The sequence below is a fragment of the Galeopterus variegatus genome, unplaced genomic scaffold (genome assembly GCF_000696425.1).
Source record: "Galeopterus variegatus unplaced genomic scaffold, G_variegatus-3.0.2 Scaffold407, whole genome shotgun sequence".
Taxonomy (NCBI): Eukaryota; Metazoa; Chordata; class Mammalia; order Dermoptera; family Cynocephalidae; genus Galeopterus; species Galeopterus variegatus.
This window is the reverse complement of record NW_007726518.1, coordinates 481400-497295: the sequence shown is the minus strand read 5'-3', so window position 1 is coordinate 497295 and position 15896 is coordinate 481400. Positions and strand designations below refer to the sequence as shown.

Below are 15896 nucleotides of genomic sequence, written 5' to 3'. Positions count from 1 at the left end.
TTTTTTTTTTTTCTTTTGATTTTAAGCCTGGCCTTTTCAATTTAACTATTCTAATTTGTCTAGCTAACGTAATGGATATATTGATAATATTTTACTTTAAAATGGTATGATTTTCCTTTTATTTCCATATAATCTGGAAGGGGCAGAGTAACACATCTTTCCTGAAAGCCTACAAGCCATGGTATTAGATAGAAAAAGAAAAAAAAAATTATCCAAAGGAAAAAAATCCAGCAGACAAACAGCGTTTAGTTCATAGGAAATACACTCCCTCTGGATGTACATTTGCATTTGTGGCATTATTTTTTATTTATTGGATCACCACACCATTTTAAAATTAGTATAAGAAAGACTACCTTCCATGTGCATAATGCCTCAGGGTGTTAGATAAAATGAAACCCAGTTGTTGTCCTTAGGAATATATAATCTGAGTAATGGAAATTATAGATTACAAGGGCCCTCAGAATTTAAACAGGATGGTTTGGAATGTTTTGTCTTGGAGCTGTGGGGAAGTGTCAGAGGTGGGTGGAGAGAGTAGAACAATAATGGGAGCAGGCAGGACAGAAGCGGAGACCGAGAACATTATCTAAAGAGGGAGGAGAACATGGGAGGGCCGGGTAGGTGGGGAGATGTGGTTGTGCATGTTGGGACTCTGGTAAGGACCTTTTAGCTCTTAGCAGTTTGAACCTTTTATGGTCATTGTTTACCTTCGCAATCAGGACAGTCATGTTTCCTTCCTGCAGCTGCGGCCAGGTGGGTCTGCTTGGATCAAGCAGAAGCCAAATGGGAAGAAAGCTGTGCAGTGGACACTGCATGAGGATATACTCCTGCATCCCATCTCTCTGCCAAATTAATTTTCTGTTGAATTAGTGAAGAGTTTTGTGTCAATGGTAGAGGGTGCTCTCAGTTTTTCAAAGACTTTGTGCTAGTTTATTTCCGTATGTCTTGGTGTAGTTTCCTCCTTCAACTATTTTCCCTCTTTGTAGAAAGGGGAAAAAATCTTTTTTTGATCTTGTGTGTCTCAGTCTCTACCCTTCTGCTGTTTAAAAGAATGGTTGATTTTTGCTTCAAGTTTGAAGCAGCAGGTGTGCTGTCAAAGGAAGCTTCTTTAGGTGCAGAGGGAGGAGAAAGCAACCGTTCTGACTTTGGTGACCTGGGCTGGCTGAACCTGAGTGACATGTTCCTGTATCCAGGGGAGGTACCAGCGGTAACTGGGGCCCAAGCAGCCACCTGTCCTTCCCCTCACAGCTCTTGAGCATTCAGCCTGGAGACAAAGTGCATTTCTGTTGTCCTTTCAAAGGCTCCCAGATTGCTCCTTCTCTCCCCTGGAGAATTTCGCTGCTAGGGCCTTGCTCTTCTACCAAATTGTGTTTTGCTGAGCAACACTTCTTAGGGACATGAGAAATTGCTGAAAGGAGACACTTTTAGATTCCATTTGTCATAGATTTCTTTTTTTTTTTTTTTGTCTTTTTCCTGACCGGTAAGGGGATCGCAACCCTTGGTGTGCTGTCGTCCGCACCGCGCTCAGCCAGTGAGCGCACCGGCCATTCCTATATAGGATCCGAACCTGCGGCGGGAGCGTCGCTGTGCTCCCAGCGCCGCACTCTCCCGAGTGCACCACGGGTTGACCCATAGATTTCTTTTTTTCACTGTTCTTTAGCAAGATGAGATGAGAGCTTCAGGAATTTTGATTTCCCCCAGTATCTAGGCCAAAGCTAAGCAGACAGTAAACCTAAATAAATATTTGTTATTATAACAAAGGTTGTTAAGAGTGATACAGGACATGACCCAGATGCACACTTAATCCTTTCTCTTTCTTCATTTTAGAACAAAAATGTCAGGGAAAAGTAGGGAGGAATATATTAAAGTATGAGTAAATTGGCTTCAGGGAAGAATGATGAGTGTAGAAAAGAGTGCAGGCGGTGAGCCGTAACTGTGGCTTTTAGGAGCTCACACAAGGCCAATTCTGTGTGGGCTAATTCCTGGGGAAAAAATAGATATGTAAACTTGCCCCAAACTAGTCCACTCCATTTTTTAAGATCATGTGAAGAATCAGTGGAATCCTTGTCTAAAGCCATTTAATGGTTTTAGACTTCTAAAAATTTCTCAAAGTGTTCAGTAATAGGAAAAAATATCTGGAAAGACAAGGCACAATTCCCCTATTCATGAAGTGTTGTCAATTTGATTAACCGACATAATAGAAATAGAAATTGACCTTAGCTGAGTTGATTAGGAAAAAATCCTTAAAATGCTAAAACACAGCAAAAATTGTGACACCTATGCAGAATTAGTTAGGGGAAAAAATATCCTTTAAAACAAAAATGATAACAAAACCCCCTAATGGAAGGAAAACAAAGGAAATTAAGACTAGGATTCAGTTCTAGTCAAAGAGAAACAAAGAAGGGGTTGACTTTTAGGTAAACTGGATGGTAGGTAAAGTGGAAACCCCAAGAAAACAGGCTGCATCCAGGAACTTGTCCGGTTTTCTCTGGAATTGCCGCAGTTACAAAATAACATTTCTGGAGTCAGCATCACACTGAGTGTTCGGGCATCTACAGCATCAGACCCAGCTACTGACTTTTTTGCTCACAATGCCACCAGCTCCATCCCTCAACTAAGGTAGCCCTGGGGAAAAGCAGGCCTACTCTTTTTAGAATGACTTGGAAGGTCATTTGTTTGTCCAGTGTGTGATTTGGGGGGAATGAAGGCCTTTTATTTATTTATTTATTTTTTTTAAAAGATGACTAGTAAGGGGATCTTAACCCTTGACTTGGTGTTGTCAGCACCACTCTCTCCTAAGTGAGCGAACCAGCCATCCCTATATAGGGATCCNAGGCACAATTCCCCTATTCATGAAGTGTTGTCAATTTGATTAACCGACATAATAGAAATAGAAATTGACCTTAGCTGAGTTGATTAGGAAAAAATCCTTAAAATGCTAAAACACAGCAAAAATTGTGACACCTATGCAGAATTAGTTAGGGGAAAAAATATCCTTTAAAACAAAAATGATAACAAAACCCCCTAATGGAAGGAAAACAAAGGAAATTAAGACTAGGATTCAGTTCTAGTCAAAGAGAAACAAAGAAGGGGTTGACTTTTAGGTAAACTGGATGGTAGGTAAAGTGGAAACCCCAAGAAAACAGGCTGCATCCAGGAACTTGTCCGGTTTTCTCTGGAATTGCCGCAGTTACAAAATAACATTTCTGGAGTCAGCATCACACTGAGTGTTCGGGCATCTACAGCATCAGACCCAGCTACTGACTTTTTTGCTCACAATGCCACCAGCTCCATCCCTCAACTAAGGTAGCCCTGGGGAAAAGCAGGCCTACTCTTTTTAGAATGACTTGGAAGGTCATTTGTTTGTCCAGTGTGTGATTTGGGGGGAATGAAGGCCTTTTATTTATTTATTTATTTTTTTTAAAAAGATGACCAGTAAGGGGATCTTAACCCTTGACTTGGTGTTATCAGCACCACTCTCTCCTAAGTGAGCGAACCAGCCATCCCTATATAGGGATCCGAACCCATGACCTTGGTGTTATCAGCACTGCACTCTCCCAAGTGAGCCACAGGCCGGCCCCCTGAAGGCCTTTTAAAAACTGGAATGTACTGAAGTAATGTACTTGTGTTTCTTCAATAGGAATTTCTTTGATGATATGATCTATCAATTCTCTGTCATTTGAAATGTCCATTAATCTGGTCTTTGTTTTTCAGTATGTCCTATCTGTCTTGAAATTTACCTACCCTACATTATTCCAAGGGTGAGTATCTTTTATGCTCTTTATATACATTTTTAGGAAATGTCCCACAAACATCATTAAATATTCTTTGAAATATTTTTAATGACTGTGTAGGTTTTTCATCAAATAGACATACTGTAAATTATTTAGTCATTCCATTAAAGGGCATTTAAATTATGTTCCATTTGGGGTGTATAAAAACAACGTTATCAGACAGACATTTTTGTATTCAAATCTACCAAATTTCTGACTATTTCTTCGAGATAGATTCCTACATAAGAAATGGATTAAAGAACATGAACTTCTTTAGTATTTTTCTTGAATATTAAGAAATTGTTTTGCCCCCTTTATTCAATTTTTAATCATTGTGAGTTTATTTTGGTGTAATGAAATTGTCCCTCCCCCAATAGTTAACTAACTTATACTAGCCCCATTTATTGTATCATCCTTCCTTGGCCTTTGGGTTTCTGATATCACATATAAAGTTACTTTTGTGGGTTCTCTTTTTGGGTACGTTTTGTCAATTTTTATGGAAAAGGGCTAGTGCTGAATTGTTTTAATTATATTGTATAAATATGTAGTAGATCAAGTCATCCCTCATCTCCTTTTTTTAAAATGTTCTTTATATTATCACCAATATGTTATTTCAGGTAAACTTTAGAATTAAGTTCCTCCCTCATACTTTATAGCAAAAGTTTAAAAATATTGTCTGTGATTATGTAAATTTTAGTCAATAAAGCTGAGGTAATTTCTCTCTTAGTGAATAGGAAGCATTTTCTGGTCCTGACTGTCGTGGAGGGGCCTAGGGAGCATATGTGGGAAAGGATGCTGTTTACACCTGGGTAGCCTTTTCCCTTCTTGTTTGTGGGTGGGTCAGGCTGAATGCACATCCCTCGGTAGAATGTAAGATCTACAAAGGCAGGAATTTTGTTTTATCTGTTTTGTCTCTGGAGTATCCCCAATGCCTAGACCAATGCCTGGGGCATAGGAGGAGCACAGGACAGCAGAGTAACTTATTGTACAAATATGTATTGGTACATGCTATGTGCCAGGCACTGTTCTAGACACGTGGGGTATATCAGTGAAGAAACAAAGACCTCTGCCCTTGTGGAACTTGTCTTTTTCTTCTTTCTGTCCCTGAAATTTACCTGCACTGCATGGTGCCCTCTGTTGGGTTGCCCAACTCAGAAACCTGGAAGTTATTCTTGATTTCTTTTGTCTCCTTCATCTTCAACATCCCATTGGCCACCAAGAGCTCCTGAACATCTTTAGAATCTGTCCACCTTCTTCATCTAGATTGCTGCTTCCTGGGCCACTGCCATCCCTCAAGTTACTATAACAACTCTTAACTTGCTTCCTTAACCCTAGTCTTGCTTCTCTCAAAAAACATTCTCTTCCTTGTAAAGAGAGGGAGCTGTCCCAAATGTAAATGTGACAGTGTCACTCCCGTGCTTGACACCCTTCAGTGGGTCCCCAGTTTGAAATCCCAGCTCCTTACATGATTGATGTGGCCTTTCAGGACCAGCCCCTTCCCTCCAGTGCCAGCTCTTGCCACCCTCCCTCGAATGCCCAAATACTAAAGTCCATCACTTGAACTTCTCTGAGAAGCTTTGAATGAACCATTGTCTCTCCCACCTCTGGGCCTTTGCCCCTTCTGGGTCTTCTGCTTTGAACACACTTCAGGTTTTTGCTCAGATTTACTTCCTCTGGGAGGTCTTACTCAGCTCACTGGACTAGATTAGTTGCCCTTGCTAGGGTGGTTCGTGGTACCTGGTATTCTTCCTGTTAGGGCATCATCACACTTTCTTGCCGTTATTGGTTAATTATCTTACTTCTCACTAGACAAGGGTTTCTCAACCTTGGAATGACATTTCAGAATTGACATTTTGAGTTGGATAATTCTTTGCTGTGGCAGCTGCCCTGCACGTTGGAGGATATTTAGCAGCATCTAAACACTTGCTTCCACTCACTAGATTCCAGTGGTACCCACTCCCCCTCCCACTCTTAGTTGGGACAGCCAGAAATTTCTTAAGACACTGCCAAGTGTCCCATGTCGGGAGAATTGCCTCATTGAGAACCACTGCTCTAGACCAAGCTGTTTGAGGGCCCATCTGTATTGGTCTGTTCTGCTTGGATGGGTCGATGGAGCATCACAAAAGAGACATGCAAGCTGGGTCTTATAGGCTGAGCAGGTGTCACCACCATATGAGGAGATGGGAAAGACAGTATGGGGAAGAGGACAGTGCACACAAGCTCCTAGTGTGTGAAGTGGCCTGGCACATTCCCAAGGCTATGGGCCGTTCAGTAAGGCTGGAATGTGTCTGCCTATGGCAACAGACAAGCTGATCCTGGAGAGGGGTGGGCGCAAGTCCCAGAGGGCTGTGTGTCACACACAAGTGACTTTGTCCTGTAGGCCAGGGGTTCTCAGCTGTAGTGTTACAACACATGGGTGTGTTGTAGTCACTTCTGAGATGAGGTGTCTTAAGTCACTTATAACTAAAAATAGGGTTTTGAAACTTATGAGTGATTCACCTAAAATAAAAAAGGCCCTGTACTGGCCAGGTGCCAAAAAATATATATATATAGTTATGTCTTCCACTCATTTGGCATTTTGATATGCTTTCTGCAGTGGGAAAGGGAGAGGTGTTTATAACCTGTGCACTCCCTTAAACTCTGCATGCCAAGGGCAGTGTTTTTTGTGACCCCAAGTGTGTCGTAGCAGAAGAGGGCTGAAGGCTGCTGCCTGTGGCACCAGGAAGAATCATCTGTTTTGAAAACGAGCAAGCAGCACAATTAAATTTGCATTTTAGAACAAACACTTCGGCTACAATGTAGAGAATGGGTGGTGGGGGACAGCCCTGTAGAGAGGGGCAACAGTTAGGGATTGATGCAATGGGCCAGGTGTGAAATGATAAGAGCCATCATTGAGGCAGAGGCAGAAGAGATGGAGGCAAAGGCTTTGGATTTGACTGCTGTTATGGGGATAAATAAAATCAGTAGGATTTTGCAAGTAGATGAGGGATGTGATGGGGAGCAAGGGCCGGACTGACATCTGTTTGGCTGATTAGGGAGGATGATCAGGATGGGGAGGAGGAAGCACAGGGTGATGGTTTAGCTGCTTTTTAATTGGGAGCGTGTGGGATATCAATGTGGCAATATCCGGGTGAGAAGGGGGATTGGGAATCATCAGTGCAGAGGCAGTGGGAGAAGCAGTGGCTGTGGAGGCAGTTGTTCAGGAAAAGTCCAGAATAAGAAGAGAAGAATAGCCAGGACAGCTGGACTCAAAGGACTAGTAGAAACTGAGAAGGAAAGATCTGAGAAATGGGATGAAAATTGGGAGAGAGTGGGAGAGAAGAGTTGTAAGAGGGGTTGAATGTGTCTGTCTGTGTCAGTCAGCAGGTCTGCTGGGGCTTGAAGGTGTCTGAGACCGTGGCACTCTTAAATTCATGTTGGCACTTGTCTTTTTCAGGTGGCAGACATTCATTGGTGGACTTCTGCTTCATGTGTCATGGAAACTGGGCTGGGTGGAGATCAACAGCAGTTCAAGGTATAACAACCTTTCTGTGCTTGGTTCATGATTCACATCCTGCTTACTTTTGGTATTATTTAATTTCTCATAGTGTTGCACTGGGAAACAAGGATGTTTATTTGAGTTGTTTGGTCTCTTAGTTCCCCTCTAACTTTGAGAGCCAATGATTTTATAACCAGATAAAACTCAAATAATGTTTTCCTGGTTTGTAATGCCACTAATATAATATTAAAATTAATTGAGATACACAATTTATGATATGTTAATTTGGCTTTGTTTTAGAGCACAGGATCACTATGAATGAGTTATTATGCCAGCTTAAAATTTTTTGTTGTGAATTTTTAACTTTGAAATGATTTTGTACTTATAGAAAAGTTAGAATAGTACGAAGAACCCCCATACCCGTTACTCAGATTCCCCAATTGTAGTTATTTTACCATGCTTGTCCTATCATTTTCTCATGATATATATATGTATAATTTTTTTTCTGAACTATTTGAGAGTAAGTTGCTGATTTGACAGGAAGATAATTCTTTTCTTTACTTCTAAATTCTTTACTGTGTATTTCCTAAGAGCAAGGACATTCTCTTACATGACTACAGTATAGTTATCAAAATTAGGACATTAACATTAATATAATACTATGATTTCAACTACAGATCATACTTCTTCCAATTTTCTCAATATTATCCTTTATAGCCCTTACCCCCAAAATCCAGATCACACATTATATTAGTCATATGATTCTATTGACTTCTCAAAGGACATGACATTTTTCAGCCAGAATTGTCATCTGAATTGGTTATCCACTCCTTTCCTGTCTAGCCTGAGATGATGCACAAAATGGAAAGGAAATTAAGGCGAGATTTATGTGAGTAAACATCTCAACTGAATGACCTGGCTAAGTCATTTACCTTGTGGTCCAAATTATTCTACCCAGTTTGTCCATTAATCAGATTAACTGCTTAGTTGCTAAGTCACCCGTTTGGCACTCTGGAGAAGATTTGAGAACATGTCCAGTATAAATATTAATAATTTTGGCTTCTCCTGAAAATATAAAACTGGAGAGTAAAAAGCTAGTATTAATAGATTTTATGGAGGAGAATTCATGGGAGCATAGGTGTACATTAATTTATCTGATCTTATTATATCATAGTCCATATTCTGAAAGAATGTTCTGAACAAGAGGCTTAACTAATTCAAAGTAGTAGTTCATTAAGTCATAATTTAGCATTTTCATTGTATAACATCCTCAACTTGAGAAAATTAAGCTACTTTTGGAATTTTATATGTTGTATTAAGCACAAGTCTTAGTGAATACTCCATTGTTATGGTGGATAGTTCAGTGAGAACTGGGGCTTCATTTCAACCAACAGGGATCCTAAGTTCCAGTATTTAAATAATGAAGCATCCTGGTCCCAGTAGTTCAATTTATTCCTCCACAGAAGCAGGACTAGAATGGGGGAATGGGCTATCACATCTTGGACTGGGGTCCACCAGAGCTCAGCAGAGAGAATCCAGATGTCCTCTTCAGCGTGCCTCAGAACCTGGCCAGATAGTTCTTATATTGCAAAGAGCTGTGTCCACCAGTCTCTGGCCAAGTCATGTTTGGCTCCATAGAGCAACCTTACACAGTCATTCTCCTCCCAGGATATTTGCCAGGCGACCCTGTCATTACCATTTAGTCTTGGATGGTGCCCTTGAAACCTTCTGACTTAGGGGCAGATACCACTGTTTTTTAGCCACAAGATTGTCATTATGTGACAGCTACTGCTGTTGCCAAGCAATTGCAGAATATTGATTATTTCCAGCAGATGTTGAGGTCCTTTACTGAAGGCTTTCACATTTCCCAAAAGTGATCCTAAAGAGCATTGTGACCTATGAGTGGACATCTGGTGGCACAGTGAGACCATGGCACTTTTTATTTGGATTCTCGAAGCATTGCTGAGGATGGACTCAGGTGTGATTTCATACACAATCCTACAGTTCCTGTATTGCCAGGCTACACGTTTAAATAAAAACACGTTGGAAGTAATTTTTAACCTACTCACCACTTTTTGTCCATTGTAAATAAGAGCAAAATTTGAACTCTCAAGCATTCAAGGATGAAAAGTTCTAAGTTTAAAATTCTGTGCCACAATATCTTTGTGACCAGAGTTTTCTAAGATGATTGCATCTTAAAGAAGAAGCAGCCCCCACCCCTTAATTTAATATGGAGTCTTTGCTGGAGAACCATAACAATTATTTTTGTTAAAATCTTCAAATTAACTCAGCACTGTCTGTAAATAAATGAATAATTAGTTAACCAATTAGGGTCCAGATTGTACTTATTATTATTATTTTTTTTTAAAGATAACCAGTAAGGGGATCTTAACCCTTGACTTGGTGTTGTCAGCACCACGCTCTCCCAAGTGAGCTAACCGGCCATCCCTATATAGGGATCTGAACTTGTGGCCTTGGTGTTATAGGCACCACACTCTCCCAAGTGAGCCACAGGCTAGCCCCTCAGACTGTACTTATTTTTAATGATTGATTATTTATTTTTTAAGTTTTTAAGTGAGATGGCTCACCTTCATCAAAGCTGCTGATGGTAAGAATTTCCTAGATATGTCTTAATGTGCTGGTATTTCACTGTGAGTGACTCTTGTAGTTTTATTAAAAGTCATCTTTGCTCACAGGAAAGTTAGAGTGCAAATTTATGTGTTTTTGATACTTTTCCCTGTTGTTTTCTCTCCAGAGGAATGTTTAAATATATATGCAGAAATTACAAGAGTACTTAAAAAGTTCATGGAAAGGGCCGGCCCGGTGGCGCACTGCTACAGTGCGCCACTTGGGAAGTGCGGTGGCATTCCCGCCGAGGGTTCGGATCCCACGTACAGACCGGTTCCCACTCACTGGCTGAACGAGGTGTGGGAGCAACACCGAGGGTTGTGATCCCGTTGCCCGTCCTGGTCCGGTATGGGCGTGACACTGAGGGTTGCGATCCGTTGCCGGACACGAAAAAAGACAAAAAGGAAAAAAAAAAAAAGTTCTTGGAAAGATTTGCATTATATTTTAATTCTATTTTTCCATGAACCTTTTGAAGTACCTTAATACTTTTTGGCAATAATGAAACCAACTTTCAGAAGTTCATCAGGAAACATACTGAGAGCCACTGAACGGATATAATACTGAATAAGATCTGATTGGTGTTGGCGTGGTGATTATGGTAGTTTCTGGGAGAAGAGTCCATGAGGCCAGGGCAGGTCAAAGGATGGGATTTTTGACCTTCAGTATGCATTAGTGCTTGCAGGTCATGTCTGTAGCACCTGGTGACTGGGAGTCCGCTGAACTCCTGCTTTCCTATAGACCACACCTGATGTAGCTGTCATGCTGTGTCCATCAAGCCCCTTTCTGGCCTCCTCATAAGGCTAAGTCAACAGTACTAGATGTAATACTCCCCAGACCCAAGCTCCAGGCACTGCATCTTGCACATGAGCTTGGCGTTTTGGTCACTCATGGACTGTCTTCTGGCAAGGTGCTCGTACAGGGATTTCTTTCCTTCTCATACTTAGCAGAAATGAGATAGGCATCTCTTCTGTCCTGCTTTGCTTATTATTCAGGAGCCTAGGAGACCTGTATTTCTTTATTTTTATTAATTAATTAATTTATTTATGGCGGCTGCCCAGTAGGGGGATCTGAACCCTTGACCTTGGTGTTATAACACCATGCTCTAACCAACTGAGTTAACTGGCTAGCCCTTTATCTTTTTATTTTTGTTGACTGTGTTTTGTAATACTAACATCTCCTCTGATCTTCTGTGCTGTACTTGCAGTTCATCTCCTGAGGCTCACTCAGCTGCACATCCAGCCTTGTTCCTCCTGGGAGGGGGGGAGGTACGTGGGGCGGTGGTGGAGGGGCAAGTGCTCTGACAGTGGAGGCGGCCCAAAGACTTCAGCAGGGTCAAGGCCTGGACTTCTGGTGAGGAAGGAGAGGAGTGGTCCTTGAAACATGGCAGTGTTGGGACCTGTCATCTCGTCTCTTTGAAGCTCTTGTTGGCCTTCAGGGGTTGTTGGAACCTTACTGAAGATGACAAGGTTTCCATGTCAGCATGATCTGGGATTACATGTTAAGAATCTTGGGCCAGTCAGTGACATATAAGCGGGAGGAGTGATGCTTCTGCGTGTTTAGAGTGGTGGGAAGAAGCATCGATAGAAGTGCCCTGAGAAATGGAACTTTACAAAAACCCAGTGGTAGCAAGATCCTTTGCATCCAGCCAGGCATACTGCCTCGAGTGTGAAGCCTCGGGCACTTCAGCTAGTAAGCTGCAGAGGTTGGGACCCAAGCTGCCTTAATCTAAATTGGGTCAGCAGTAAATATTTTAGGCTTTGGGGGCTGTATATAGTCTCAGTTGCAACTACTCTGCTGTGCTCTCGTAGCACGAAAGCAGCCACAGACATACATAAACGTGTGGCTGTGGCTGTGTGCCTATAGAGTGCTGTCTTCAGAAACAGGCAGCAGGTGGGATTTGGCCTGTGGGCCATACTTTGCTGACTCCTGCTCTAAATTATGTTCTGTGAGAAAGTGTCATCACAGGGCTCTTGGGTTCAAGTAATATTAGGGCTTTGTCAAGGGAATGTGATGCTTTCTGAATCAGGAGGAAGAGTCTGAGAAACATAGTCACCAGTAGTGGACCAAAAAAATGAAATCTAGGGTTCCTCTGTAGTTCGTGAGTTAATATGTGCAGAAGTCCTTTTCAGCTGTAAAGCAAATATTGACTATTTGGGGGAATGCCAATATTCAATATCTGAACCTTGGTGTCTTGCTCTCTATTTTCATGTTTGAGAACTGTTTTTAGGTTCACTAGGTGTCACTGTAACACAGAATTTTCAAGAATTCTTCTCAAAGAGCCCTTCCAGCACCCTCATATAGATAAACTGCAGAGTGTTTTAGGGAGCAGATGTTCTCTCAATAATGCACGCTTTATTTGAAAAACAAGTGATTTAATTTAATTAGCCTTCATCTCAATAACAACAGTTTTATAATTTGTGCTGACAGACTTTTGTTAGCTTCTTGAAAATGCTTTATTCATCAGGGTTCTTTGGGATGGTAGTGTGCATGCAAACAAAAGACAAGCCCATGATTCAAACAAGATGCAATATTTGTGCTTATATATCAGTTAAGAAAAATTACGTACCACCACAGTTTTCAAACCAGACCCTGTGGTAAATCTCCTTCAACATGGCAGGGTCTTCAGTCTGTCCAGCTAGGAGCTGCTGTGAGACCCCACCCCCTACACACACACACACACACGCACGCACACTTACATGGACATGTGCACACTCTCACTGGCTCAGCAGTTCCCCAGAGGCCCACACACCACAGGAACCCAAGATTCTGCTAGGACCACTTCAAAATATAATTCCATCTTGCCTCCTTTGCAGGCAAACAGGACGGTGAAAGAATAAACCAGTACAGGAGTCTCAGGTGGCACCAACTGATGAGTGAGAAGTCGAGAAAGGGTGCATTAGTCATATGTGCCTGGCTTGTTCCTTGTTCCTACTGTTCAGGCCTCTGGGTATCTTAGAATCAGACAGTGTTAGATCTGCAGAGGAGGGCAGGTCAGTGTCACCTCTCTTGGAAGGTGGTTTTATAACCAGTTATAAACCTTAATGCATGTATCTTTGAACAGCAATTCCACTTCAGGGAATTTATCCTGAATATTGCAAAAACATCATGAATATGAGAAGAGAATTTATTTAAGGATGATCATATAGCATTAGAATAATAAAAATGTAAGATTAACTTAAGTGTCCAGCAGTAGGCTGGTATTTAATTATTGATAAATTGGAGGTGACTTTTTTGACAGGGGAAGATGTTAAGTTAAGCAGGCTATAAAACAGTATGTACAATAAGATCCTATTTTTGTTGATGTCTTCATATACATGCATGTGGATGCTGTTTGGAAGTAGACATAGCAAGGTATTAACTGCTTTCTGTGGGCAGTGGGATTATAATAGTAATGATTTTCTTGATTATATTTTTAAAATTTTGTAGTATGGATAGTTACTACTTTTTAATAAGAAAAGATAAATTATTATAGAAAACAAAATAACTGCCTCCATTTCAAGATTCTAATAAGTTCATGTTTATTGAAGATGTATGTGTTTGTTTTTTAATACAGTTAGTTTTTTGTCATGACAGGTGTAGGTTACAATATGATTGTTAATAAATGTTTAAGGAATTTGAAATTGTTAGAATTCCCCATTAGTGCCATTTCAAAGAGGTGCAGGATGTAGGTATTTTTTGCTCTCCTCGCTACCCTTTAAAACCAAGTAGCTGTCAGCACCAGCAATTCTGTTCAACACAAAGCCTCTGAAGGGTTTGAGAAAAGCAGAGGAAGAAATGTCAATTATGGTCATGACTGGAATTTGTTGCTGTTGTTTTCTCCTTGTGTCAATCTAGAGAGAGAAGGAAAAAAAACTTTAAGTTACAAAGGTAATGTTAATTCGTTCAGTGAATATCTGAGTGTCTGCTGTATGCCAGGCATTGTTCTTGGAATGTGCAGTGAACAAACAGACGAAAGTCCTTGTCCTCATAGAGCTGACATTCTAATTGAGGTAGACAGACAGTGAACACATGAAAATGTAAGCATATGATGTGTCGATGGCTGTGAGTGTAGAAAAGAATAAAGGGTGTATGTGTGCGTGCACGGGTGCATGCTGGTGGGTGGGGGCAGGTTGTTATTTTAGGAAGGGTGGGTAAGAAGGAGACACAGGTAAGATGACTTTTGAGCAGATATCTGAATCCAGAGAGAGTGGGCCAGGTCGGGGCAGAGGGTTCCCGTTGAAGGAAATGATAGCAAGCCCTGAGGTGCTTGGCATGTTTGATGACCAGCAGTGAGGCCAGGATTCAGTTTTATTTCCACTTTCAAATGAAAGCTTTATTATAAATACCTTTACCCACGTCCAAGATTGTTTTCTAGGGATAAAGTCATAGAAGTGAATTTTCTACATCAAAGAGTATGCATATTTTTAAGGCTTTTGATAAGTGTAGCCAAGTAGTACATACATACCCTCCGGAAAGATGCCAGTTTTTATCTCAGTGGTATATGAAGGTGTTGGTTTGATGACCCTTGATATTAGACAACTTTAAAAAATTGCTAGTTTCTTGGGCAAACCTGATATGTCTTTAATTTAAAGCTATTTCATTTAAAGTTCTTTTATTATTAGGGAGTTTTAATAACTTTTCATATATTTATTGGCCATTTGTATTTCTTGTGTGTGTGTGTGTGTGTGTGTATGGGGGGAGTGAGAAGGGGGAGAGAGAGAGACAGACAGACAGAGAGAATTACCCGTTTTTGTCCACTGACTGGTTTTCTTTTAGTGAGTTGATTTTTTTCTTATTGATTTGTAAACATTCATTATAAATTAAGGATACTAAACAGACTGTCTTATATGTTGCCATTATTTTTTCCTGGTTTGTTAATTATCTGTCGATTTTCTTTATGGTGTTTTTTGGCCAGTGCATTTTATGTAAGCAGATCTATAAATCTTCCTTAATGCTTCTGTCTTTGAGGATATGTGTAGAAAAGCCAGAAGGAGAACATTTATGGAGTGTTGTTGTTTTTAGTGTGCCATACACTGCCTGTAAATATTGCATATTTATTCTCTTATCTAACTTTATCAGTAGCATTCTGAGCATTATCACCCCCATTTTATAAGTGAAAAAAGTGAGTTCTCATTGCAAACTGGCTTTAGAGTTGGGATACAGATCCAGGTTTTCCTGGCCACCGTTAAAAGAAAAACTTCACACAAAATAAATTTAACAGAGTTTATTAGAGCAAAGAACAATTAACGTATTGGGCAACACTCAGAACCAGAAAAGGTTCTGAGAGCTCTGCTGCAGCAGCCTGGGCAGCAAGCTTTTATAGGCTGAACCTGGAAGTAAAGGAATTCCTTGATTGGCCACAGCTAGGCATTTGCCTTATTTGGGTATGGTTCAATGGAAGAGCCATTAATTATATAACCAAAAGGACTGGTTGGCCTTTTGTGATTGGCTGAGGCTCAGAATTTTGTTTTTTCACTGTTAAAAGAAATGCATCCAAGTTAAGCTTCAGTTTGCTCACGTTTAGAGCTTTGGTTACAAAGACAACCTCAGACTAATGTCCTCCTCCTCATTTGCTTTAACACCAAAAGGGCCACATTCCTTCCACTATGTAAAACCCCTTGCTCTGTGCTGTACATCCTTCCCTCCCCTGCCCCTAGATGACCTGGCTATACCAACAGGAAGGACACAGCGCAGGGAAATGTGTGACGTTTGTCCAGCCCTTGGAGCTGTTGGTTAAAGTTAGTCAGCTAGTTGCCAGAACGTTCCCTGGGAACAAGAGAACTAATTATAATTTCAAAAGATTTGGGTAACCACTTAAACGTTATAAGATTATATTCTGTAGTGCCCAGAACCAGGTCTGATTTGCATCACTTACGGCTATATCTCCCTCAAAAATAATCCTCAGCTGTAGCAAAATTAACTAGTATTTTAAAATTGTTTCATTTCTTCCTGAAGAAATGATTTTTAAAAAATATTTCAGGAGATGACAAAAGAACAAAGAAGCACCATGCTTGTAGCTTGTGTCTTTATCTTGTCTCTAC

At 40.8% G+C, this 15896-nt stretch overlaps 1 protein-coding gene across 1 annotated transcript in view; it reads left to right on the top strand.

Moving 5' to 3' along the window:
- Positions 1–1048: 1048 nt before the first annotated feature.
- Positions 1049–15896, top strand: part of TMEM241 (transmembrane protein 241) — a 123991-nt gene continuing 109143 nt past the window's right edge. Inside the window, exons 1-3 of the mRNA XM_008568407.1 lie at positions 1049–1204; positions 3712–3758; positions 7207–7284. Of these exons, the coding sequence (XP_008566629.1) occupies positions 1049–1204; positions 3712–3758; positions 7207–7284 (281 nt within the window). The remainder of the gene's footprint in view (positions 1205–3711; positions 3759–7206; positions 7285–15896) is intronic.